Source organism: Garra rufa, chromosome 21, assembly GCF_049309525.1.
Source record: "Garra rufa chromosome 21, GarRuf1.0, whole genome shotgun sequence".
In the NCBI taxonomy this organism is placed as follows: Eukaryota; Metazoa; Chordata; class Actinopteri; order Cypriniformes; family Cyprinidae; genus Garra; species Garra rufa.
Window position 1 is genome coordinate 31,854,339 of NC_133381.1, and position 26,170 is coordinate 31,880,508.

A 26,170-nucleotide genomic window follows, 5' to 3' on the forward strand; every position below is an offset into this window, starting at 1 on the left:
CCGTTTTGAGTCGCGTACATTTTAGTACTGATTACTGCAATGCATGTGCTCTGTGTAACGTTATAATGCAGAGAGAGTGCTTCCTTACCACACAAGTTGAGCTGCTCGTCAGTGATTCTCAAGATCTGTAAATCATTCGCCATCATCAGCGCAGTTATTTCTCCATCATTCACCATCATCAGTGCAGTCATCTCTCTGTTTATGTGGTAAGTGAAACCTATGTATTGCAATGTAACAGGCTAGCGCTAGCATTAAGCTAACCGTGTCCTTTGAGTGACTCGCCTTGTTTAACTGATGTGCTGACGTTAGCGAAGATTGGGCGAAGCAAATGTTGGAGGCGTAACTATTAACGATCCCGGGGAAGTTGCGTAACAGTCCTGTTGTGTTGGAATTTACCTATTTTCGGTGGTCTTTTGCAAATACTAGATTTATATAAGGAGGAGGAAATGGTGGTGTTTGAGACTCATGGTTATGTCATGTCCATGTACTGAACTGTTATTATTTAACTATGCCAAGCTAAATTCAGTTTTCCATTCTATGGCACCTTTAAAACGGTCTTTTTGCTTTTCAGTTTTCACAGACACTAGACCATATCGCGATTTGAATTAAGTGACAGACCAACTTTTGATTTATTAATCCAAAAATCTACGAATTCCATGGCATTCCGCGCTACAGAGTAAATTCCGTTTTATGAATGGAGTCCGCGATCCCTTCCGTGTTTTTGCGGAGGAGACATTGTAAACGCGCGACCATGTAGAGACAGAAATGACATGCCTTTGTGTAAATAAGATAAATAACATAAGGCAATTTAGTTTGTTTAATAAAAAAACAATGTATAGACCTGTTCTATAGGAAAGATAACCTAAGCCCCCCAAGATAATGGTAGGGGAAACACTGATCTGACATTTTTGTCAAAATTGAGTTATTCACATATTCTTATTCTGTGTTATTAATGTATACTTATTTACATTATTTGATGTTTCTTTTGTAAGCTGTGAACATTTTGGGCCTTTTTTTTTTAGAAAACAAAAAAGGTTCTATTTACAGTCTATGAAATGCAAAAACTTTGAAGCTCAATATCTCGAAAGTGCTCAGAATGCAGATAGAACCTTTTAATTCTAAGGTGACGAAATGGGCAAAAGAGGGCAAAATGTCATACCTTCTCAAAGTCCTCTTTCTCCTTCTCAGGGTTGGTGTCATCAAAGCGCATGATGAGCTTGCCCTTGAAATTAAGCTGGTAGTGCTGGTTGAGTAGAGCTGCCTTAGCATGACCAATGTGCAGGTATCTGAGTAGTTAAAAAGATGAATTATAAAAGACATAATTACACTATAGTTTCAAAGTTGAGTTGAGTTGAGCTTTCACATCGAGCGGGAACCGAATGTTCGCCTTCTGCTAAACCTCAAAGCTTAAAAATGTGTGCAAACAATACTTTTTTGTGACCACATAGCACAGCAGTGTCACATGAGCATGTATCTGAGATAGAGACAATAGTCAAAAATCTCTACCGGTTTACCAATTTCCACCAGTTAATCATATCTACAGGTATATCACCCACCCCTATTGCTTAGCATAAGAGACTTCTTTCTATAAAAAAAAAAAAATGCAGAACTGGTATATTGTGATAGACAGTCATTGTATAAACAACACAACTTACCCACTAGCCTCAGGGGGGAAACGCACCACTACTTTGCCCATCTCAGCACCAGGAAGCTCTACAAACTTTCCCAAATCCTGCTTTTTTTCCTTCTCCACAGGCTAAGAACATAGTTTGGGACAAATGAACATTACATTTTATTGATATTTAAAGGTATGTTAGGTGTTCAACATTGGGTAAACTTCAATTTTAACTGTAAACATTGAGACTTATTTTAATTTTTTCCCCATAAGAACACATAAAAGAGCAAAAGTCTATCAGAAAGCCAACCACAGTTTTCTGGGATAGCACAGTGGGTAAGATACTCACAGCAGCTTTGATGGAAGAGATCTTGCTGGCCCATTTATTGCCCACTGAACTGAATGGCACCTGAGAGCTCAGGAATGAAAACCAGCGGCACACATGAGGATAAGAGCTTTGCTTGGCTTGTGACTCACCATTTCCTGTGGGTCAAGCATCAAATTGATGTTTGAAAACTATTTATATATAAGAAACATATATATTTTTTTTAATTCTAATTTACAGTCAAACCAAAAATCATTCAGACTTAAGATAATCTTTGTTATATATTTTTTACTAGTGGGTCCAGGACACTATAATTCATTTATATAAGTGAGGATAGCAAAATAAAGTAAATTGTGACCATATTATACCAAAAAATCAGTAAAACTGATACAAATGTGGGACCAAAATTATTCAGACACTTTAACCTGGCCATGTTCTGCCTAAGTGATTTTTCTTTAATTGCTAATGCGATCTTTTTACACCACAGACTGAACAAAATTAAGCATTGCTTGGTGATTGGTTGAACTACATTGGTATTATCTAATTGTGTACTTACCAAGATTAATTTGTTCTGACACAGTTTAAGTCTGAGTTGGTATCATATTTTATTACCATTTTCTAAACTATAGCAAAACAATCTGTGATAATGTAATACATTTTGGTTTGACTGTAACTTAAATAGGGCTGCAACGATTCGTCGACGTTGTCGACAAAAATCGATAATAGAAATAGTCGACAATGAATTTCATTGTCGATGTTGTCGCCAGACATGTTTTCTCTGACCGAGTGAGGCATCTCTCTGCCGAGAGTCGCACATAGGCATTAGCTTCTATGCTGAGCGATAACATACAGAAATGGCGGCGTCCAATGCACTGAATGCAGCAGCTGCGCGTACCAAAACACGCCCGTTTCACACATACTCCGTCTAAAGTGCGTATTTTTTTTCCACACCCATGTTAACGGATTACAACGTTCACAATGTACGGACTGTAAACGCGTTCTGTGTGAGCGCAAAACGAGTCCGTGCTGCTTCTGCACCGCATACGTAACGCACACGGACTGTAGACGCAATGCAGACTGAGTATGTGTGAAACAGGCATAAAGTTTGGGAGCATTTTAGCCTGCTACGGCGAATAAAAAGATTACCTGCATGGTTTGTAAAGCAGTCCTTGTGCATCACGGCAGCACCTCTGTGATGCACGAACATTTAAAGAGAAAGCACGTCGGACAGTTAAATGAAACCAGTTTGGCTGGCCTCGGTAAGATTTAAATAACATGGAAGCCAATACGTTTTGTTTTGGATATACATGTTTGTTTACGGTATTATTGCTGCTGATGTGCCTGCCCCTGGTTTGCAGGAAGACAATGTTTACTTGATTTTAATTTATTTTTTCTTATAAAACAAATGTGCCTGTCCTTTAAAAAGATTATAGAGTTTCTTAATTTATGCATTTATGTCTGTACTGACCGATTATTGTGCCTAAATGGTTTTAGACAGGGCATTTTTATTTACTTTTAGTATGAATTGGCCTATCAGCAGCAAAGTTCAATAAAATATGCATTTTTCATTGAAGTACCCCCTTCTTTCTTGTATTTACTATAATTTTCCACATAATTAAAGCAATCTCATGCTAAATTTGAGAAAAATTGAATAATTATCCGATTAGTCGACTAATCGTTTCAATAGTCGGTGACTAGTCGACTATTAAAATAGTCGTTAGTTGCAGCCCTAAACTTAAATGACTGACCTTTGAGAGCAGCCCAGACGCAGAGGTCAGCCAGGGTCAAACCTCGACCCACCAGGAAGGTTCTCAGTGACAGAGCTTTATCCAGATCCCCCAGAGCAGAAGAGAGATCTGACTGACCACAGAGACGACGAGCACTGAACTCCAGCCAGTGATCAACCTGCAAACATCAGAACAAGATCAACAACATTAACCAATGAAATATTGGTAATTTGCTATTAAGAGCAAGTGAAAGATATATATGATTCCCAAATCTAACCTCAGTTTGCTCCATCATGTTAGAACCATAAAGTCCCAATGCCGGAGCCACTCGGGCAAGATAACGTGTGATGGAGTTCACGTCATTGAACTGCACCTGACTGAAGGACGCAGAACAGCAGAAATAGAAAATAAGACAGAATATGTGACTCTCTGGACCACAAAACCAGTCGTAAGTAGCATGTGTATATTTGTAGATTGTATGGGTGAAAATAATTGATTTTTCTTTTATGCCAAAAATCATTAGGATATTAAGTAAACATCATGTCCCCTGAAAATATTTTCCAATTTTCCCATCGCAAATATATCAAAACTTAATTCTTGTTTAGTAATATGCATTGCTACGTACTTAATTTAGACAACTTTAAAGGTGATTTTTTCAATATTTAGATTTTTTGCATCCTCAGATTCCAGATTTTCAAAGAGTCCTCTACTAAATATTGTTCTATCCTAACAAACCATACATCAATGAAAAGCTTATTTATTATGTATAAATTTAAATTTTAAAAAAATTAGAGTATTACTGGTTTTGTGGTCCAGGGTCACATATATTTTACTACAATACATAAAGCATGCACTTCTACTCTCATAAAGGCCCTTTACTCACTCAGAGACATGAAGCATGGTGTCTTTGCCCTCCTTCACAGAGAGATTGACACTGCCCTTCACATGTTCAGCAGTCAACAGCGCCCCTACAGGCGGAGAGGTGAATTACAGAGAAAACAGTCAATGCAAATCTAATACCTGCTGTATGCAAAAGCATGCAAACAACTCTAAAATGAAAATACGTTTCGGCATATTATTCTGCACATACATACAAAATATACTACTGTAAAAATAACCTTCAACCTTAAACTGTTAAAACGACCTAATGCTTTGGAAAATAACATTTATCCCAACAATATATTTCTTAAACTGATGTAACCAAAATGTAACATAGCATGCAAATTCTTTAAATTGTGAACATTGGGGCGAGGTTGAGTAGAAAACATAGAGCCACAAATGAAACCAAAACAGATGTGCTTTCATCATAAGGTTACATTAGGAGATGCCATCAAAACAAAAACATAGATCAAACTGGTCCATCTAGATTCTATGCATATTATTTACTTTGCAAACAATTTATGTGGGTTATGTAGTACATTATGTAGTAAAGAAAGCTTTATGAACATTTTATTTGTAAGATATGTCAATTAAAATAAAAACAATAATCTATATTTTCACAATTGTGCATTTTCCCTTGTAAAGACATATTACGTACATGATACTTGTGCTAAGAGTCACAATTATGAACTATTTATAAGGTTTTAAGCTATTTATTTAAATTTATTTTTTACTCTAGCATTTAAGTTGTTTAAAAAAAAAAAAAAAAAAATTATATATATATATATACAGGGGTTGGACAATGAAACTGAAACACTGGCCAGTTTAGTGTTGGAGGGTTCATGGACAAATTTGATCAGCCTGGTGGCCAATCTTCATTGACTGCACATTCCACCAGTCAGAGCAGAGTGTGAAGGTTTAATTAGCAGAGTAATAGCACAGTTTAGCTTAAAATATTGCAATGCACACAACATTATGGGTGACACATCAGAATTCAAGAGAGGACAAATTGTTGGTGCTCGTCTCGCTGGTGCATCTGTGACCAAGACAGCAAGTCTTTGTGATGTTTCAAGAGCCACGGTATCCAGGGTAATGTCAGCATACAACAAAGAAGGACGAACCACATCCAACAGGAGTAACTGTGGACGCAAGAGGAAGCTGTCTGAGAGGGATGTCCGGGTGCTAACCCGGATTGTGTCCAAAAAACATAAAACCACAGCTGCCCAACTCACTGCACAATTAAATGTGCACCTCAGCTCTCCTGTTTCCACCAAAACTGTTCGTCGGGAGCTCCACAGGGTCAATATACATGGCCGGGCTGCTATAGCCAAACCTTTGGTCACTCGTGCCAATGCCAAACGTCGGTTTCAATGGTGCCAGCAGCAAAAATCTTGGACTGTGGACAATGTGAAACATGTATTGTTCTCTGATGAGTCCACCTTCACTGTCTTTCCCACATCTGGGAGAGTTACGGTGTGGAGAAGCCCCAAAGAAGCGTACCACCCAGACTGTTGCATGCCCAGAGTGAAGCATGGGGGTGGATCAGTGATGGTTTGGGCTGCAATATCATGGCATTCTCTAGGCCCAATACTTGTGCTAGATGGGCGCGTCACTGCCAAGGACTACCGAACTATTCTGGAGGACCATGTGCACCCAATGGTTCAAACATTGTATCCTGAAGGCAGTGCCGTGTATCAGGATGATAATGCACCAATACACACAGCAAGACTGGAGACAGAGTGGTTTAATGACTATGAAAGTGAAGTTGAACATCTTCCATGGCCTGCACAGTCACCAGATCTAAATATTATTGAGCCACTTTGGGGTGTTTTGGAGGAGCGAGTCAGGAAACGTTTTCCTCCACCAGCATCACGTAGTGACCTGGCCACTATTCTGCAAGAGGAATGGTTTAAAATTCCTCTGGCCACTGTTCAGGACTTGTATCTGTCATTCCCAAGACGAATTAAATCTGTATTGGCCGCAAAAGGAGGCCCTACACCATACCAATAAATTATTGTGATCTAAAACCAGGTGTTTCAGTTTCATTGTCCAACCCCTGTATATATATATATATGTGTATATATATGTGTGTGTGTGTATATATATATATATATGAGAGAGAGAGAGAGAGAGAGAGAGAGAGATGTGTGTTTTCCACATGCTTACAGCTTTGCATTAATGTTTATTTTGAATTTAATATAATTAAATACAATATATCTAACATTAAATGTTCGTACTTGGTCTCTACTTGTCTCAGAATAAACATGAATGAATTAATATTATCCTATAATACAACAGAATAAAAACACTTTACAATAGCATTATATTGATTTACTGCATTGGACACAATTAATAATAAACACTATTTATAGCAATAATTAAAATATTCATAAAATTTAGTGTATTGAGATACCTCCACACGGATTTTACATACATGGCCATTTTCTACTTAATGTATGGATGCAATTCTCAAAATTTCATTTATAATAAAAAACAGGATTGACAATTAACATTTGACCACAAAATTCTGAGACACTCAATTAGTGCATAAAACCAGTCACACCCATTTTGGTTTTGGTTTACCGTGTTCCCACTGGTTAGCAAAATCAAACTACTTCATTTCTTATTTTAAACGATCACACACACACATGCGAACAAAGATTTCTGACAAAACGAGTTGCACAACCCTGACAGGTGTGGAGTAAACAGACTCAGACAGATCTTTCAAATGACTTGCATCAGCCAGTGACACTGCTTTCCCAGCACTGGATGGCGCACTTCAATTCATGTGACCAACAATAAATGTCATTCAGCATCTATAATAATATTTTTACATCTTAAATACATTGTGGAACGCCTCTAAAATCAACATAAAATAAAGGAGTTCAAACACATCCTTCGTTTTTCCTCTAACATAACCGCAAACCTTTAAAACTCCTTTATATTTACGAAAACTCTATTCTAATTCATGTTTACTACAGCAGTAACGTTACCAAACTACCACTACTGGCATTGTTCTTGCTTTTAATCTATTAACTATTAAAGCAACTGAAGTCAATCAAACGGTGGGGAATACAAACAGATAATTATAGATATGCCACGATGGCACGAGGATACTCTGCGTGTCAGTTCATTGAGCCGATGTGCGAACTCAGCTGCAAAATGCATTGTGGCTTGGAGTATATGCAACACATCGCATGTGTACTTACCCAGAGGTGGGTTGCTACTGTTGATAGTCAAGTTTAGTGCCATGTCGTTCCTCCGGGTCTGCTCGTAATGGCCCTGTCACACTTCCAGCATCAAACTACTTCACAAGCTACAAAGCTGCTCAGCGCCGCCTGCCGTGAGAGCGCAGCACTAGAATGACCCGGGAAACACTGAACCCTGACACAATAGTTCCGGTTATTTTTCGTATGCCGTGTTGTTGTGTGCTCCGTAATGTAGATAAAATAAAAACAATATGGCAATAGTAACATTAAAGGGTAACGTTCTGTACAACCTTTCAATCACCTTTCGTGTTTATTATATGGGGAATACGTAATGACAGTAAATAATGACTGACGTTGTAATTTTTTAAGTCTATTAAATTAAATGTAAAATAATCTTATATTTGTAAATATGATAGAGCAATTACAATTGTGATATATATACAAATTTGCACTTATGAGAATAAACGTGCTGTAGCCCTGTGTGATACACTGCAAAATATTAATGTAACTCACTATGCTTCCTAAAGGAGGCGCTATAAGACTTCAAAATGCATCGAAAGATAGTGGACATATATTTTTATGTAAAGATGTTTTGGAATAAAGTAAATATTTTTGCTCTAGGTCTTTATAAATTTGCGCAGCCTTCTAGTGACAATTAAACTAGTGAAGTGTACATGTCGGCTAAACTATTAATTTGATTTTACTTTTACTTTTTAGGCACTGGATTGTGCAGCTTTATTTAACCTTTTAGCAAATGTAATATATATGAAAACTGCATTATAATTTGATTCACTCACACACACACACACACAATCTTTCTTGACTTGGGGAAAAAAACTATTATGTCTTCTAAAATGGAGGCCGCTCTACCGAAGCGCCACGTAGTGGCTGTTACTAAGCATCAAAGTTTTGTGTTGCTAGGAGACGCATAACAAATGAAGAAAAAAATGTGTTCTAAAATCGGCTGAAAATATCAAACATGTTTAATATCCTCCGACTGTATGAAAATCAAAGTCTAAAACTAAAAAAAATCAGAGTATGTGACCATCATGCACAAGAAATGAAGTAAGTGGAAAGTGTGATAAAATTACAAATCTACAATATCAAATCAAGAAATCTTCAGACGTAGAGACCACAGCTGATGACAGAAGAGTGACCAACAAGTAAGATGTTAAATGAAAGCAAAAATGTACTTTAGTAAACCTATAAGAAAAGAAACACAAACATATTATAAGTACAGTGCCTTGCGAAATTATTCATACCCCCTAATTTTTTTTCACATTTTGTTATGTTGCTGCCTTATGTTAAACTAACTTAAGTTACTTTAAATTACTTTTTGTCCCACATCAATCTACACTCCCTACTTTATAATGGCAAAGCAAAAAGTAGGTTTTTAACATTTGTGCAAATGTATTAAAAATAAAAAACTGAAAAGATCTTGTTGCATAAGTATTCATACACTTTCTGGGACACTCGAAATTTAGCTCAGGAGCATTCATATTGCTTCTAGATGTTACTACACTTCGAGTGGAGTTAAACTGCTGCTCTCAGAAAACGTCTAATAGCTGAAAATGCATATCAGAGCAAAAAACAAGTCCTGAGGTCAAGATAACTGCCTGTAGAGCTCAGTGACAGACTTGCGTTAAGGCAATGATCTAGGGAAGAGTTCAGAAAAAAATCTGCGTTGAAGGTTCACAGAAGCATTATCCATAATGGAAGACCATTGGAACAACTAGGACTCTAGAAAATGTTTGCCAGCCCCCATCCAAGCTGACAGAGCTTGAGAGGTGAAAAGGTGAGGCAAAGAATGGCAGATAATTGCTAAATGCAGATGTGCAAAGCTTGTCACATCATACCCCAAAAGACTTGAGGCTGTAAAGGTGCTTCAACTATGTACTGAGTTAAGGGTATGAATACTTATGCAATGTACTTATTTCAGTGTTTTATTTTTAATAAATTTGTAAAATTTGCAAATCTGGTTTTTGCTTTGTCATTATTATGGTGTATGGAGTGTAAATTGATGTGAGGGAAAAACTAATTTAAAGCAGTTTAACATAATGTGAAAAAAATGAAGGGGTATGAATACTTTTGCAAGGCACTGTATATCTTGTCAGATAAGTTATTTTCAAAGTGAATCTGTATATTAATATGTATATCACATTTAAATTACCACACACATTAGTGTGTAAAGCTACATCTCTGCAATATTAACTCAATGTGTTTGCAAGCATGTCTGTGTCTTCAGAAAGAGACCATGAAAAATAACAAGAGTCACTCATATTTAAGATTTTGAATGAAAGAAAAGATAAATGAAATTATTTTTAAGCATACGTGTCTTTCTTACAAGTTTAAATGAATACTTGCATTTGTAAGCAATTTCAGATAAGTATGAGATAACTTTAAGCATAGTTAGGAGGTAAGTTATATGTCACTTTGAAGTGAATCATTGACTTTGTACATTTTTGTTTGTACACACAGCATGTGTCAAAACATCTACAATATCAAGTCTAGACCTCTGCAGGGAAGTGATTTTCATCAAAAAGAAGAGACCACGAGAGATGACAGAAGAGTCGCCAACAGGTACGATTTAAAATTTTTATTTGCCTCCACAGGTGATGGCCAATGCTGTCAGTTCACCCCAGTTACGCACTTGGAGTTAGGACTAGGGTGTGTCCTGTAAGGTTGTGGTGGGTGGGACACAGGGCGTACCCTAGGTTGCCAAAAAGATGACATTTTTTTAAAGAAAATTCCAATCAATTTGATAACAAATATCTGAAATTAACTAAGCAAATTATACAAAAACTATTTCAAACAAACAAAACAAAAAAAATCTGTAACAAGTTGACCTTTCTTTTTGTCGTTTTGTTGGATCCGAGCTCCAGTGGAGATCTCTGGGCGGGGCAGATCAGCTATGTGCCCATACTGCAGTCTGTTATAGTCTGCATCAAGGCAACCCGTAAGTGCCTGTGCATTTAGGGAGAGGCCACCCTAACAGGCCAGGGAAGCTCTGCTCCAGCCCCCTGGACGGGGCGGAGAGCAATGGACCAAGAGCGCAACTCTGCGCATTGCACACCTTGGTCACCTGGAAAATTTGGGCAAGGTTGTGAGTTCACCCTAGAGGAAACACTTAAGAGTTAGGACTAGGGTGTGTCCTGTAAGGTCGTGGTGGGTGGGACACAGGGCGCATCCTAGGTTGCCAAAAAATCCACAATTAATATATATTTTTAAAGAAAATCCATCCAAATTGCTGGGGAAAATAAATAAATAAATAAAAATTGGCCTTTATGTCGGATTGGTTCCTAGCTCCGGTGCAGAACTCTGGGCGGGACAGATCAACTATGTGCCCAAATAATCCAGGAAACCTGTAACTCTCCTGCACAATTATGGAGAGGCCAGGGAGGCAGGGAAGCTCTGCCTTACTTTATTTGAACTATGAGAGAAGTGTCATGCATAGTTGTAAGTATATATTTGTACAAATACACACCAGCATGACACAACATCTCTACGATATCAAGACTTCTGCAGGTAAGTGATTATCATCAGAAAGTAGAGACCACGACAGATGACAGAAGAGTCACCAACAGGTATGATTTAAAATTTTTATTTGCTTCCACAGGTGATGGCCAATGCTGTCAGTTCACCCCAGTTACGCACTTGGAGTTAGGACTAGGGTGTGTCCTGTAAGGTTGTGGTGGGTGGGACACAGGGCGCACCCTAGGTTGCCAAAAAGACGACATTTTTTTTTAAAGAAAATTCCAATCAATTTGATAACAAATATCTGAAATTAACTAAGCAAATTATACAAAAACTATTTCAAACAAGCAAACAACAACAACAAAAAAAAAAAATCTGTAACAAGTTGAGCTTTCTTTTTGTCGTTTTGTTGGTTCCGAGCTCCAGTGGAGATCTCTGGGCGGGGCAGATCAGCTATGTGCCCATACTGCAGTCTGTTATAGTCTGCATCAAGGCAACCCGTAAGTGCCTGTGCATTTAGGGAGAGGCCACCCTAACAGGCCAGGGAAGCTCTGCTCCAGCCCCCTGGACGGGGTGGAGAGCAATGGACCAAGAGCGCAACTCTGCGCATTGCACACCTTGGTCACCTGGAAAATTTGGGCAAGGTTGTGAGTTCACCCTAGAGGAAACACTTAAGAGTTAGGACTAGGGTGTGTCCTGTAAGGTCGTGGTGGGTGGGACACAGGGCGCATCCTAGGTTGCCAAAAAATCCACAATTAATATATTTTTTAAAGAAAATCCAGCCAAATTGCTGGGGAAAATAAATAAATAAATAAATAAATAAAAATTGGCCTTTATGTTGGATTGGTTCCTAGCTCCGGTGCAGAACCCTGGGCGGGACAGATCAACTATGTGCCCAAATAATCCAGGAAACCTGTAACTCTCCTGCACAATTAGGGAGAGGCCAGGGAGGCAGGGAAGCTCTGCCTTACTTCATTTAAACTATGAGAGAAGTGTCATGCATAGTTATAAGTATATATTTGTACAAATACACACCAGCATGACACAACATCTCTACAATATCAAGACTTCTGCAGGTAAGTGATTATCATCAAAAAGTAGAGACCACGACAGATGACAGAAGAGTCACCAACAGGTATGATTTAAATTTTTTATTTGCTTCCACAGGTGATGGCCAATGCTGTCAGTTCACCCCAGTTACGCACTTGGAGTTAGGACTAGGGTGTGTCCTGTAAGGTTGTGGTGGGTGGGACACAGGGCGCACCCTAGGTTGCCAAAAAGACGACATTTTTTTTTTAAAGAAAATTCCAATCAATTTGATAACAAATATCTGAAATTAACTAAGCAAATTATACAAAAACTATTTCAAACAAGCAAACAAAAAAAAAACAAAAAAAATCTGTAACAAGTTGAGCTTTCTTTTTGTCGTTTTGTTGGTTCCGAGCTCCAGTGGAGATCTCTGGGCGGGGCAGATCAGCTATGTGCCCATACTGCAGTCTGTTATAGTCTGCATCAAGGCAACCCGTAAGCGCCTGTGCATTTAGGGAGAGGCCACCCTAACAGGCCAGGGAAGCTCTGCTCCAGCCCCCTGGACTGGGCGGAGAGCAATGGACCAAGAGCGCAACTCTGCGCATTGCACACCTTGGTCACCTGGAAAATTTGGGCAAGGTTGTGAGTTCACCCCAGAGGAAACACTTAGAGTTAGGACTAGGGTGTGTCCTGTAAGGTCGTGGTGGGTGGGACACAGGGCGCATCCTAGGTTGCCAAAAAATCCACAATTAATATATTTTTTAAAGAAAATCCAGCCAAATTGCTGGGGAAAATAAATAAATAAATAAAAATTGGCCTTTATGTTGGATTGGTTCCTAGCTCCGGTGCAGAACCCTGGGCGGGACAGATCAACTATGTGCCCAAATAATCCAGGAAACCTGTAACTCTCCTGCACAATTAGGGAGAGGCCAGGGAGGCAGGGAAGCTCTGCCTTACTTTATTTAAACTATGAGAGAAGTGTCATGCATAGTTATAAGTATATATTTGTACAAATACACACCAGCGTGACACAACATCTCTACAATATCAAGACTTCTGCAGGTAAGTGATTATCATCAGAAAGTAGAGACCACGACAGATGACAGAAGAGTCACCAACAGGTATGATTGAAAATTTTTATTTGCTTCCACAGGTGATGGCCAATGCTGTTAGTTCACCCCAGTTACGCAATTGGAGTTAGGACTAGGGTGTGTCCTGTAAGGTTGTGGTGGGTGGGACACAGGGCGCACCCTAGGTTGCCAAAAAGACGACATTTTTTTTTAAAGAAAATTCCAATCAATTTGATAACAAATATCTGAAATGATCTAAGCAAATTATACAAAAACTATTTCAAACAAGCAAAAAAAAAAAAAAAAAAATCTGTAACAAGTTGAGCTTTCTTTTTGTCGTTTTGTTGGTTCCGAGCTCCAGTGGAGATCTCTGGGCGGGGCAGATCAGCTATGTGCCCATACTGCAGTCTGTTATAGTCTGCATCAAGGCAACCCGTAAGCGCCTGTGCATTTAGGGAGAGGCCACCCTAACAGGCCAGGGAAGCTCTGCTCCAGCCCCCTGGACGGGGTGGAGAGCAATGGACCAAGAGCGCAACTCTGCGCATTGCACACCTTGGTCACCTGGAAAATTTGGGCAAGGTTGTGAGTTCACCCTAGAGGAAACACTTAAGAGTTAGGACTAGGGTGTGTCCTGTAAGGTCGTGGTGGGTGGGACACAGGGCGCATCCTAGGTTGCCAAAAAATCCACAATTAATATATTTTTTAAAGAAAATCCAGCCAAATTGCTGGGGAAAATAAATAAATAAATAAAAATTGGCCTTTATGTTGGATTGGTTCCTAGCTCCGGTGCAGAACCCTGGGCGGGACAGATCAACTATGTGCCCAAATAATCCAGGAAACCTGTAACTCTCCTGCACAATTAGGGAGAGGCCAGGGAGGCAGGGAAGCTCTGCCTTACTTTATTTAAACTATGAGAGAAGTGTCATGCATAGTTATAAGTATATATTTGTACAAATACACACCAGCGTGACACAACATCTCTACAATATCAAGACTTCTGCAGGTAAGTGATTATCATCAGAAAGTAGAGACCACGACAGATGACAGAAGAGTCACCAACAGGTATGATTGAAAATTTTTATTTGCTTCCAAAGGTGATGGCCAATGCTGTTAGTTCACCCCAGTTACGCACTTGGAGTTAGGACTAGGGTGTGTCCTGTAAGGTTGTGGTGGGTGGGACACAGGGTGCACCCTAGGTTGCCAAAAAGACGACATTTTTTTTTAAAGAAAATTCCAATCAATTTGATAACAAATATCTGAAATTGTCTAAGCAAATTATACAAAAACTATTTCAAACAAGCAAAAAAAAAAAATCTGTAACAAGTTGAGCTTTCTTTTTGTCGTTTTGTTGGTTCTGAGCTCCAGTGGAGATCTCTGGGCGGGGCAGATCAGCTATGTGCCCATACTGCAGTCTGTTATAGTCTGCATCAAGGCAACCCGTAAGCGCCTGTGCATTTAGGGAGAGGCCACCCTAACAGGCCAGGGAAGCTCTGCTCCAGCCCCCTGGACGGGGTGGAGAGCAATGGACCAAGAGCGCAACTCTGCGCATTGCACACCTTGGTCACCTGGAAAATTTGGGCAAGGTTGTGAGTTCACCCCAGAGGAAACACTTAGAGTTAGGACTAGGGTGTGTCCTGTAAGGTCGTGGTGGGTGGGACACAGGGCGCATCCTAGGTTGCCAAAAAATCCACAATTAATATACTTTTTAAAGAAAATCCAGCCAAATTGCTGGGGAAAATAAATAAATAAATAAAAATTGGCCTTTATGTTGGATTGGTTCCTAGCTCCGGTGCAGAACCCTGGGCGGGACAGATCAACTATGTGCCCAAATAATCCAGGAAACCTGTAACTCTCCTGCACAATTAGGGAGAGGCCAGGGAGGCAGGGAAACTCTGCCTTACTTTATTTAAACTATGAGAGAAGTGTCATGCATAGTTATAAGTATATATTTGTACAAATACACACCAGCGTGACACAACATCTCTACAATATCAAGACTTCTGCAGGTAAGTGATTATCATCAGAAAGTAGAGACCACGACAGATGACAGAAGAGTCACCAACAGGTATGATTTAAAATTTTTATTTGCTTCCACAGGTGATGGCCAATGCTGTTAGTTCACCCCAGTTACACACTTGGAGTTAGGACTAGGGTGTGTCCTGTAAGGTTGTGGTGGGTGGGACACAGGGCGCACCCTAGGTTGCCAAAAAGACGACATTTTTTTTTTTAAGAAAATTCCAATCAATTTGATAACAAATATCTGAAATTATCTAAGCAAATTATACAAAAACTATTTCAAACAAGCAGACAAAAAAACAAAAAACAAAAAAAAATCTGTAACAAGTTGAGCTTTCTTCTTGTCGTTTTGTTGGTTCCGAGCTCCAGTGGAGATCTCTGGGCGGGGCAGATCAGCTATGTGCCCATACTGCAGTCTGTTATAGTCTGCATCAAGGCAACCCGTAGGCGCCTGTGCATTTAGGGAGAGGCCACCCTAACAGGCCAGGGAAGCTCTGCTCCAGCCCCCTGGACGGGGTGGAGAGCAATGGACCAAGAGCGCAACTCTGCGCATTGCACACCTTGGTCACCTGGAAAATTTGGGCAAGGTTGTGAGTTCACCCTAGAGGAAACACTTCAGAGTTAGGACTAGGGTGTGTCCTGGAAGGTCGTGGTGGGTGGGACACAGGGCGTATCCTAGGTTGCCAAAAAGACGACATTTTAAAAAAAAAAAAATTCCAATCAATTTGATAACAAATATCTGAAATTAACTAAGCAAATTATACAAAAACTATTTCAAACAAGCAAACAAACAAACAAAAAAAATCTGTAACAAGTTGAGCTTTCTTTTTGTCGTTTTGTTGGTTCCGAGCTCCAGTGGAGATCTCTGGGCGGGGCAGATCAGCTATGTGCCCATACTGCAGTCTGTTATAGTCTGCATCAAGGCAACCCGTAAGCGCCTGTGCATTTAGGGAGAGGCCACCCTAACAGGCCAGGAAAGCTCTGCTCCAGCCCCCTGGACGGGGCGGAGAGCAATGGACCAAGAGCGCAACTCTGCGCATTGCACACCTTGGTCACCTGGAAAATTTGGGCAAGGTTGTGAGTTCACCCCAGAGGAAACACTTAGAGTTAGGACTAGGGTGTGTCCTGTAAGGTCGTGGTGGGTGGGACACAGGGCGCATCCTAGGTTGCCAAAAAATCCACAATTAATATATTTTTTTAAAGAAAATCCAGCCAAATTGCTGGCGAAAATAAATAAATAAATAAAAATTGGCCTTTATGTTGGATTGGTTCCTAGCTCCGGTGCAGAACCCTGGGCGGGACAGATCAACTATGTGCCCAAATAATCCAGGAAACCTGTAACTCTCCTGCACAATTAGGGAGAGGCCAGGGAGGCAGGGAAGCTCTGCCTTACTTTATTTAAACTATGAGAGAAGTGTCATGCATAGTTATAAGTATATATTTGTACAAATACACACCAGCATGACACAACATCTCTACGATATCAAGACTTCTGCTGGTAAGTGATTATCATCAGAAAGTAGAGACCACGACAGATGACAGAAGAGTCACCACAGGTATGATTTAAAATTTTTATTTGCTTCCACAGGTGATGGCCAATGCTGTCAGTTCACCCCAGTTACGCACTTGGAGTTAGGACTAGGGTGTGTCCTGTAAGGTTGTGGTGGGTGGGACACAGGGCGCACCCTAGGTTGCCAAAAAGACGACTTTTTTTTTTTAAAGAAAATTCCAATCAATTTGATAACAAATATCTGAAATTAACTAAGCAAATTATACAAAAACTATTTCAAACAAACAAAACAATAAAAATCTGTAACAAGTTGACCTTTCTTTTTGTCGTTTTGTTGGTTCCGAGCTCCAGTGGAGATCTCTGGGCGGGGCAGATCAGCTATGTGCCCATACTGCAGTCTGTTATAGTCTGCATCAAGGCAACCCGTAAGCGCCTGTGCATTTAGGGAGAGGCCACCCTAACAGGCCAGGGAAGCTCTGCTCCAGCCCCCTGGACGGGGCGGAGAGCAATGGACCAAGAGCGCAACTCTGCGCATTGCACACCTTGGTCACCTGGAAAATTTGGGCAAGGTTGTGAGTTCACCCTAGAGGAAACACTTAGAGTTAGGACTAGGGTGTGTCCTGTAAGGTCGTGGTGGGTGGGACACAGGGCGCATCCTAGGTTGCCAAAAAATCCACAATTAATATATTTTTTAAAGAAAATCCAGCCAAATTGCTGGGGAAAATAAATAAATAAATAAAAATTGGCCTTTATATTGGATTGGTTCCTAGCTCCGGTGCAGAACCCTGGGCGGGACAGATCAACTATGTGCCCAAATAATCCAGGAAACCTGTAACTCTCCTGCACAATTAGGGAGAGGCCAGGGAGGCAGGGAAGCTCTGCCTTACTTTACTTAAACTATGAGAGAAGTGTCATGCATAGTTATAAGTATATATTTGTACAAATACACACCAGCGTGACACAACATCTCTACAATATCAAGACTTCTGCAGGTAAGTGATTATCATCAGAAAGTAGAGACCACGACAGATGACAGAAGAGTCACCAACAGGTATGATTTAAAATTTTTATTTGCTTCCACAGGTGATGGCCAATGCTGTCAGTTCACCCCAGTTACGCACTTGGAGTTAGGACTAGGGTGTGTCCTGTAAGGTTGTGGTGGGTGAGACACAGGGCGCACCCTAGGTTGCCAAAAAGACGACATTTTTTTTAAAGAAAATTCCAATCAATTTGATAACAAATATCTGAAATCAACTAAGCAAATTATACAAAAACTATTTCAAACAAGCAAACAAACAAAAAAAAATCTGTAACAAGTTGAGCTTTCTTTTTGTCGTTTTGTTGGTTCCGAGCTCCAGTGGAGATCTCTGGGCGGGGCAGATCAGCTATGTGCCCATACTGCAGTCTGTTATAGTCTGCATCAAGGCAACCCGTAAGCGCCTGTGCATTTAGGGAGAGGCCACCCTAACAGGCCAGGGAAGCTCTGCTCCAGCCCCCTGGACGGGGTGGAGAGCAATGGACCAAGAGCGCAATTCTGCGCATTGCACACCTTGGTCACCTGGAAAATTTGGGCAAGGTTGTGAGTTCACCCTAGAGGAAAAACTTCAGAGTTAGGACTAGGGTGTGTCCTGTAAGGTCGTGGTGGGTGGGACACAGGGCGCATCCTAGGTTGCCAAAAAGACGACATTAAAAAAAAAAAAAAAATTCCAATCAATTTGATAACAAATATCTGAAATTAACTAAGCAAATTATACAAAAACTATTTCAAACAAGCAAACAAACAAAAAAAAAATCTGTAACAAGTTGAGCTTTCTTTTTGTCGTTTTGTTGGTTCCGAGCTCCAGTGGAGATCTCTGGGCGGGGCAGATCAGCTATGTGCCCATACTGCAGTCTGTTATAGTCTGCATCAAGGCAACCCGTAAGCGCCTGTGCATTTAGGGAGAGGCCACCCTAACAGGCCAGGGAAGCTCTGTTCCAGCACCCTGGACGGGGCGGAGAGCAATGGACCAAGAGCGCAACTCTGCGCATTGCACACCTTGGTCACCTGGAAAATTTGGGCAAGGTTGTGAGTTCACCCTAGAGGAAACACTTAAGAGTTAGGACTAGGGTGTGTCCTGTAAGGTCGTGGTGGGTGGGACACAGGGCGCATCCTAGGTTGCCAAAAAATCCACAATTAATATATATTTTTAAAGAAAATCCAGCCAAATTGCTGGGGAAAATAAATAAATAAATAAAAATTGGCCTTTATGTTGGATTGGTTCCTAGCTCCGGTGCAGAACCCTGGGCGGGACAGATCAACTATGTGCCCAAATAATCCAGGAAACCTGTAACTCTCCTGCACAATTAGGGAGAGGCCAGGGAGGCAGGGAAGCTCTGCCTTACTTTATTTAAACTATGAGAGAAGTGTCATGCATAGTTATAAGTATATATTTGTACAAATACACACCAGCGTGACACAACATCTCTACAATATCAAGACTTCTGCAGGTAAGTGATTATCATCAGAAAGTAGAGACCACGACAGATGACAGAAGAGTCACCAACAGGTATGATTTAAAATTTTTATTTGCTTCCACAGGTGATGGCCAATGCTGTCAGTTCACCCCAGTTACGCACTTGGAGTTAGGACTAGGGTGTGTCCTGTAAGGTTGTGGTGGGTGGGACACAGGGCGCACCCTAGGTTGCCAAAAAGACGACATTTTTTTTTAAAGAAAATTCCAATCAATTTGATAACAAATATCTGAAATTATCTAAGCAAATTATACAAAAACTATTTCAAACAAGCAAACAAAAAAAAAAAAAAAATCTGTAACAAGTTGAGCTTTCTTTTTGTTGTTTTGTTGGTTCCGAGCTCCAGTGGAGATCTCTGGGCGGGGCAGATCAGCTATGTGCCCATACTGCAGTCTGTTATAGTCTGCATCAAGGCAACCCGTAAGTGCCTGTGCATTTAGGGAGAGGCCACCCTAACAGGCCAGGGAAGCTCTGCTCCAGCCCCCTGGACGGGGCGGAGAGCAATGGACCAAGAGCGCAACTCTGCGCATTGCACACCTTGGTCACCTGGAAAATTTGGGCAAGGTTGTGAGTTCACCCCAGAGGAAACACTTAGAGTTAGGACTAGGGTGTGTCCTGTAAGGTCGTGGTGGGTGGGACACAGGGCGCATCCTAGGTTGCCAAAAAATCCACAATTAATATACTTTTTAAAGAAAATCCAGCCAAATTGCTGGGGAAAATAAATAAATAAATAAAAATTGGCCTTTATGTTGGATTGGTTCCTAGCTCCGGTGCAGAACCCTGGGCGGGACAGATCAACTATGTGCCCAAATAATCCAGGAAACCTGTAACTCTCCTGCACAATTAGGGAGAGGCCAGGGAGGCAGGGAAACTCTGCCTTACTTTATTTAAACTATGAGAGAAGTGTCATGCATAGTTATAAGTATATATTTGTACAAATACACACCAGCGTGACACAACATCTCTACAATATCAAGACTTCTGCAGGTAAGTGATTATCATCAGAAAGTAGAGACCATGACAGATGACAGAAGAGTCACCAACAGGTATGATTTAAAATTTTTATTTGCTTCCACAGGTGATGGCCAATGCTGTTAGTTCACCCCAGTTACACACTTGGAGTTAGGACTAGGGTGTGTCCTGTAAGGTTGTGGTGGGTGGGACACAGGGCGCACCCTAGGTTGCCAAAAAGACGACATTTTTTTTTTTAAGAAAATTCCAATCAATTTGATAACAAATATCTGAAATTATCTAAGCAAATTATACAAAAACTATTTCAAACAAGCAAACAAAAAAACAAAAAACAAAAAAAAATCTGTAACAAGTTGAGCTTTCTTCTTGTCGTTTTGTTGGTTCCGAGCTCCAGTGGAGATCTCTGGGCGGGGCAGATCAGCTATGTGCCCATACTGCAGTCTGTTATAGTCTGCATCAAGGCAACCCGTAGGCGCCTGTGCATTTAGGGAGAGGCCACCATAACAGGCCAGGGAAGCTCTGCTCCAGCCCCCTGGACGGGGTGGAGAGCAATGGACCAAGAGCGCAACTCTGCGCATTGCACACCTTGGTCACCTGGAAAATTTGGGCAAGGTTGTGAGTTCACCCTAGAGGAAACACTTCAGAGTTAGGACTAGGGTGTGTCCTGTAAGGTCGTGGTGGGTGGGACACAGGGCGCATCCTAGGTTGCCAAAAAATCCACAATTAATATATTTTTTTAAAGAAAATCCAGCCAAATTGCTGGCGAAAATAAATAAATAAATAAAAATTGGCCTTTATGTTGGATTGGTTCCTAGCTCCGGTGCAGAACCCTGGGCGGGACAGATCAACTATGTGCCCAAATAATCCAGGAAACCTGTAACTCTCCTGCACAATTAGGGAGAGGCCAGGGAGGCAGGGAAGCTCTGCCTTACTTTATTTAAACTATGAGAGAAGTGTCATGCATAGTTATAAGTATATATTTGTACAAATACACACCAGCATGACACAACATCTCTACGATATCAAGACTTCTGCTGGTAAGTGATTATCATCAGAAAGTAGAGACCACGACAGATGACAGAAGAGTCACCACAGGTATGATTTAAAATTTTTATTTGCTTCCACAGGTGATGGCCAATGCTGTCAGTTCACCCCAGTTACGCACTTGGAGTTAGGACTAGGGTGTGTCCTGTAAGGTTGTGGTGGGTGGGACACAGGGCGCACCCTAGGTTGCCAAAAAGACGACATTTTTTTTTTAAAGAAAATTCCAATCAATTTGATAACAAATATCTGAAATTAACTAAGCAAATTATACAAAAACTATTTCAAACAAACAAAACAATAAAAATCTGTAACAAGTTGACCTTTCTTTTTGTCGTTTTGTTGGTTCCGAGCTCCAGTGGAGATCTCTGGGCGGGGCAGATCAGCTATGTGCCCATACTGCAGTCTGTTATAGTCTGCATCAAGGCAACCCGTAAGCGCCTGTGCATTTAGGGAGAGGCCACCCTAACAGGCCAGGGAAGCTCTGCTCCAGCCCCCTGGACGGGGCGGAGAGCAATGGACCAAGAGCGCAAGTCTGCGCATTGCACACCTTGGTCACCTGGAAAATTTGGGCAAGGTTGTGAGTTCACCCCAGAGGAAACACTTAGAGTTAGGACTAGGGTGTGTCCTGTAAGGTCGTGGTGGGTGGGACACAGGGCGCATCCTAGGTTGCCAAAAAATCCACAATTAATATATTTTTTAAAGAAAATCCAGCCAAATTGCTGGGGAAAATAAATAAATAAATAAAAATTGGCCTTTATGTTGGATTGGTTCCTAGCTCCGGTGCAGAACCCTGGGCGGGACAGATCAACTATGTGCCCAAATAATCCAGGAAACCTGTAACTCTCCTGCACAATTAGGGAGAGGCCAGGGAGGCAGGGAAGCTCTGCCTTACTTTATTTAAACTATGAGAGAAGTGTCATGCATAGTTATAAGTATATATTTGTACAAATACACACCAGCGTGACACAACATCTCTACAATATCAAGACTTCTGCAGGTAAGTGATTATCATCAGAAAGTAGAGACCACGACAGATGACAGAAGAGTCACCAACAGGTATGATTGAAAATTTTTATTTGCTTCCACAGGTGATGGCCAATGCTGTTAGTTCACCCCAGTTACGCACTTGGAGTTAGGACTAGGGTGTGTCCTGTAAGGGTGTGGTGGGTGGGACACAGGGCGCACCCTAGGTTGCCAAAAAGATGACATTTTTTTTTTAAGAAAATTCCAATCAATTTGATAACAAATATCTGAAATTATCTAAGCAAATTATACAAAAACTATTTCAAACAAGCAAACAAAAAAAAAAAAAAATCTGTAACAAGTTGAGCTTTCTTTTTGTCGTTTTGTTGGTTCCGAGCTCCAGTGGAGATCTCTGGGCGGGGCAGATCAGCTATGTGCCCATACTGCAGTCTGTTATAGTCTGCATCAAGGCAACCCGTAAGCGCCTGTGCATTTAGGGAGAGGCCATCCTAACAGGCCAGGGAAGCTCTGCTCCAGCCCCCTGGACGGGGTGGAGAGCAATGGACCAAGAGCGCAACTCTGCGCATTGCACACCTTGGTCACCTGGAAAATTTGGGCAAGGTTGTGAGTTCACCCTAGAGGAAACACTTCAGAGTTAGGACTAGGGTGTGTCCTGTAAGGTCGTGGTGGGTGGGACACAGGGCGCATCCTAGGTTGCCAAAAAGACGACATTTAAAAAAATAAATAAATTCCAATCAATTTTATAACAAATATCTGAAATTAACTAAGCAAATTATACAAAAACTATTTAAAACAAGCAAACAAACAAACAAAAAAAATCTGTAACAAGTTGAGCTTTCTTTTTGTCGTTTTGTTGGTTCCGAGCTCCAGTGGAGATCTCTGGGCGGGGCAGATCAGCTATGTGCCCATACTGCAGTCTGTTATAGTCTGCATCAAGGCAACCCGTAAGCGCCTGTGCATTTAGGGAGAGGCCACCCTAACAGGCCAGGGAAGCTCTGCTCCAGCCCCCTGGACGGGGTGGAGAGCAATGGACCAAGAGCGCAACTCTGCGCATTGCACACCTTGGTCACCTGGAAAATTTGGGCAAGGTTGTGAGTTCACCCTAGAGGAAACACTTCAGAGTTAGGACTAGGGTGTGTCCTGTAAGGTCGTGGTGGGTGGGACACAGGGCGCATCCTAGGTTGCCAAAAAATCCACAATTAATATATTTTTTTAAAGAAAATCCAGCCAAATTGCTGGCGAAAATAAATAAATAAATAAAAATTGGTCTTTATGTTGGATTGGTTCCTAGCTCCGGTGCAGAACCCTGGGCGGGACAGATCAACTATGTGCCCAAATAATCCAGGAAACCTGTAACTCTCCTGCACAATTAGGGAGAGGCCAGGGAGGCAGGGAAGCTCTGCCTTACTTTATTTAAACTATGAGAGAAGTGTCATGCATAGTTATAAGTATATATTTGTACAAATACACACCAGCATGACACAACATCTCTACAATATCAAGACTTCTGCTGGTAAGTGATTATCATCAGAAAGTAGAGACCACGACAGATGACAGAAGAGTCACCACAGGTATGATTTAAAAATTTTATTTGCTTCCAGAGGTGATGGCCAATGCTGTCAGTTCACCCCAGTTACGCACTTGGAGTTAGGACTAGGGTGTGTCCTGTAAGGTTGTGGTGGGTGGGACACAGGGCGCACCCTAGGTTGCCAAAAAGACGACATTTTTTTTTAAAGAAAATTCCAATCAATTTGATAACAAATATCTGAAATTAACTAAGCAAATTATACAAAAACTATTTCAAACAAACAAAACAATAAAAATCTGTAACAAGTTTACCTTTCTTTTTGTCGTTTTGTTGGTTCCGAGCTCCAGTGGAGATCTCTGGGCGGGGCAGATCAGCTATGTGCCCATACTGCAGTCTGTTATAGTCTGCATCAAGGCAACCCGTAAGCGCCTGTGCATTTAGGGAGAGGCCACCCTAACAGGCCAGGGAAGCTCTGCTCCAGCCCCCTGGACGGGGCAGAGAGCAATGGACCAAGTGCGCAACTCTGCGCATTGCACACCTTGGTCACCTGGAAAATTTGGGCAAGGTTGTGAGTTCACCCCAGAGGAAACACTTAGAGTTAGGACTAGGGTGTGTCCTGTAAGGTCGTGGTGGGTGGGACACAGGGCGCATCCTAGGTTGCCAAAAAATCCACAATTAATATATTTTTTAAAGAAAATCCAGCCAAATTGCTGGGGAAAATAAATAAATAAATAAAAATTGGCCTTTATGTTGGATTGGTTCCTAGCTCCGGTGCAGAACCCTGGGCGGGACAGATCAACTATGTGCCCAAATAATCCAGGAAACCTGTAACTCTCCTGCACAATTAGGGAGAGGCCAGGGAGGCAGGGAAGCTCTGCCTTACTTTACTTAAACTATGAGAGAAGTGTCATGCATAGTTATAAGTATATATTTGTACAAATACACACCAGCGTGACACAACATCTCTACAATATCAAGACTTCTGCAGGTAAGTGATTATCATCAGAAAGTAGAGACCACGACAGATGACAGAAGAGTCACCAACAGGTATGATTTAAAATTTTTATTTGCTTCCACAGGTGATGGCCAATGCTGTCAGTTCACCCCAGTTACGCACTTGGAGTTAGGACTAGGGTGTGTCCTGTAAGGTTGTGGTGGGTGAGACACAGGGCGCACCCTAGGTTGCCAAAAAGACGACATTTTTTTTTAAAGAAAATTCCAATCAATTTGATAACAAATATCTGAAATCAACAAAGCAAATTATACAAAAACTGTTATTGTTGGTTCCGAGCTCCAGTGGAGATCTCTGGGCGGGGCAGATCAGCTATGTGCCCATACTGCAGTCTGTTATAGTCTGCATCAAGGCAACCCGTAAGTGCCTGTGCATTTAGGGAGAGGCCACCCTAACAGGCCAGGGAAGCTCTGCTCCAGCCCCCTGGACGGGGTGGAGAGCAATGGACCAAGAGCGCAACTCTGCGCATTGCACACCTTGGTCACCTGGAAAATTTGGGCAAGGTTGTGAGTTCACCCTAGAGGAAACACTTTAGGACTAGGGTGTGTCCTGTAAGGTCGTGGTGGGTGGGACACAGGGCGCATCCTAGGTTGCCAGAAAGACGACATTTAAAAAAAAAAAAAAAATAAAAAATCCAATCAATTTGATAACAAATATCTGAAATTAACTAAGCAAATTATACAAAAACTATTTCAAACAAGCAAACAAACAAACAAAAAAATCTGTAACAAGTTGAGCTTTCTTTTTGTCGTTTTGTTGGTTCCGAGCTCCAGTGGAGATCTCTGGGCGGGGCAGATCAGCTATGTGCCCATACTGCAGTCTGTTATAGTCTGCATCAAGGCAACCCGTAAGTGCCTGTGCATTTAGGGAGAGGCCACCCTAACAGGCCAGGGAAGCTCTGCTCCAGCCCCCTGGACGGGGTGGAGAGCAATGGACCAAGAGCGCAACTCTGCGCATTGCACACCTTGGTCACCTGGAAAATTTGGGCAAGGTTGTGAGTTCACCCTAGAGGAAACACTTCAGAGTTAGGACTAGGGTGTGTCCTGTAAGGTCGTGGTGGGTGGGACACAGGGCGCATCCTAGGTTGCCAAAAAATCCACAATTAATATATTTTTTTAAAGAAAATCCAGCCAAATTGCTGGCGAAAATAAATAAATAAATAAAAATTGGTCTTTATGTTGGATTGGTTCCTAGCTCCGGTGCAGAACCCTGGGCGGGACAGATCAACTATGTGCCCAAATAATCCAGGAAACCTGTAACTCTCC

At 41.3% G+C, this 26,170-nt stretch overlaps 1 protein-coding gene across 2 annotated transcripts in view; it reads right to left on the minus strand.

The window, feature by feature from the left end:
* Positions 1-7,895, minus strand: part of eprs1 (glutamyl-prolyl-tRNA synthetase 1) — a 30,845-nt gene extending 22,950 nt beyond the window's left edge. For both annotated transcript variants that reach the window (XM_073826961.1, XM_073826960.1), the window contains exons 1-7: positions 7,756-7,895; positions 4,551-4,635; positions 3,945-4,044; positions 3,689-3,845; positions 1,965-2,098; positions 1,656-1,756; positions 1,160-1,286 (exon numbers count right to left, since the gene is read on the minus strand). In XM_073826961.1, the coding sequence (XP_073683062.1) occupies positions 1,160-1,286; positions 1,656-1,756; positions 1,965-2,098; positions 3,689-3,845; positions 3,945-4,044; positions 4,551-4,635; positions 7,756-7,798 (747 nt within the window). In that variant the 5' untranslated portion in view covers positions 7,799-7,895. The remainder of the gene's footprint in view (positions 1-1,159; positions 1,287-1,655; positions 1,757-1,964; positions 2,099-3,688; positions 3,846-3,944; positions 4,045-4,550; positions 4,636-7,755) is intronic.
* Positions 7,896-26,170: the final 18,275 nt, after the last annotated feature.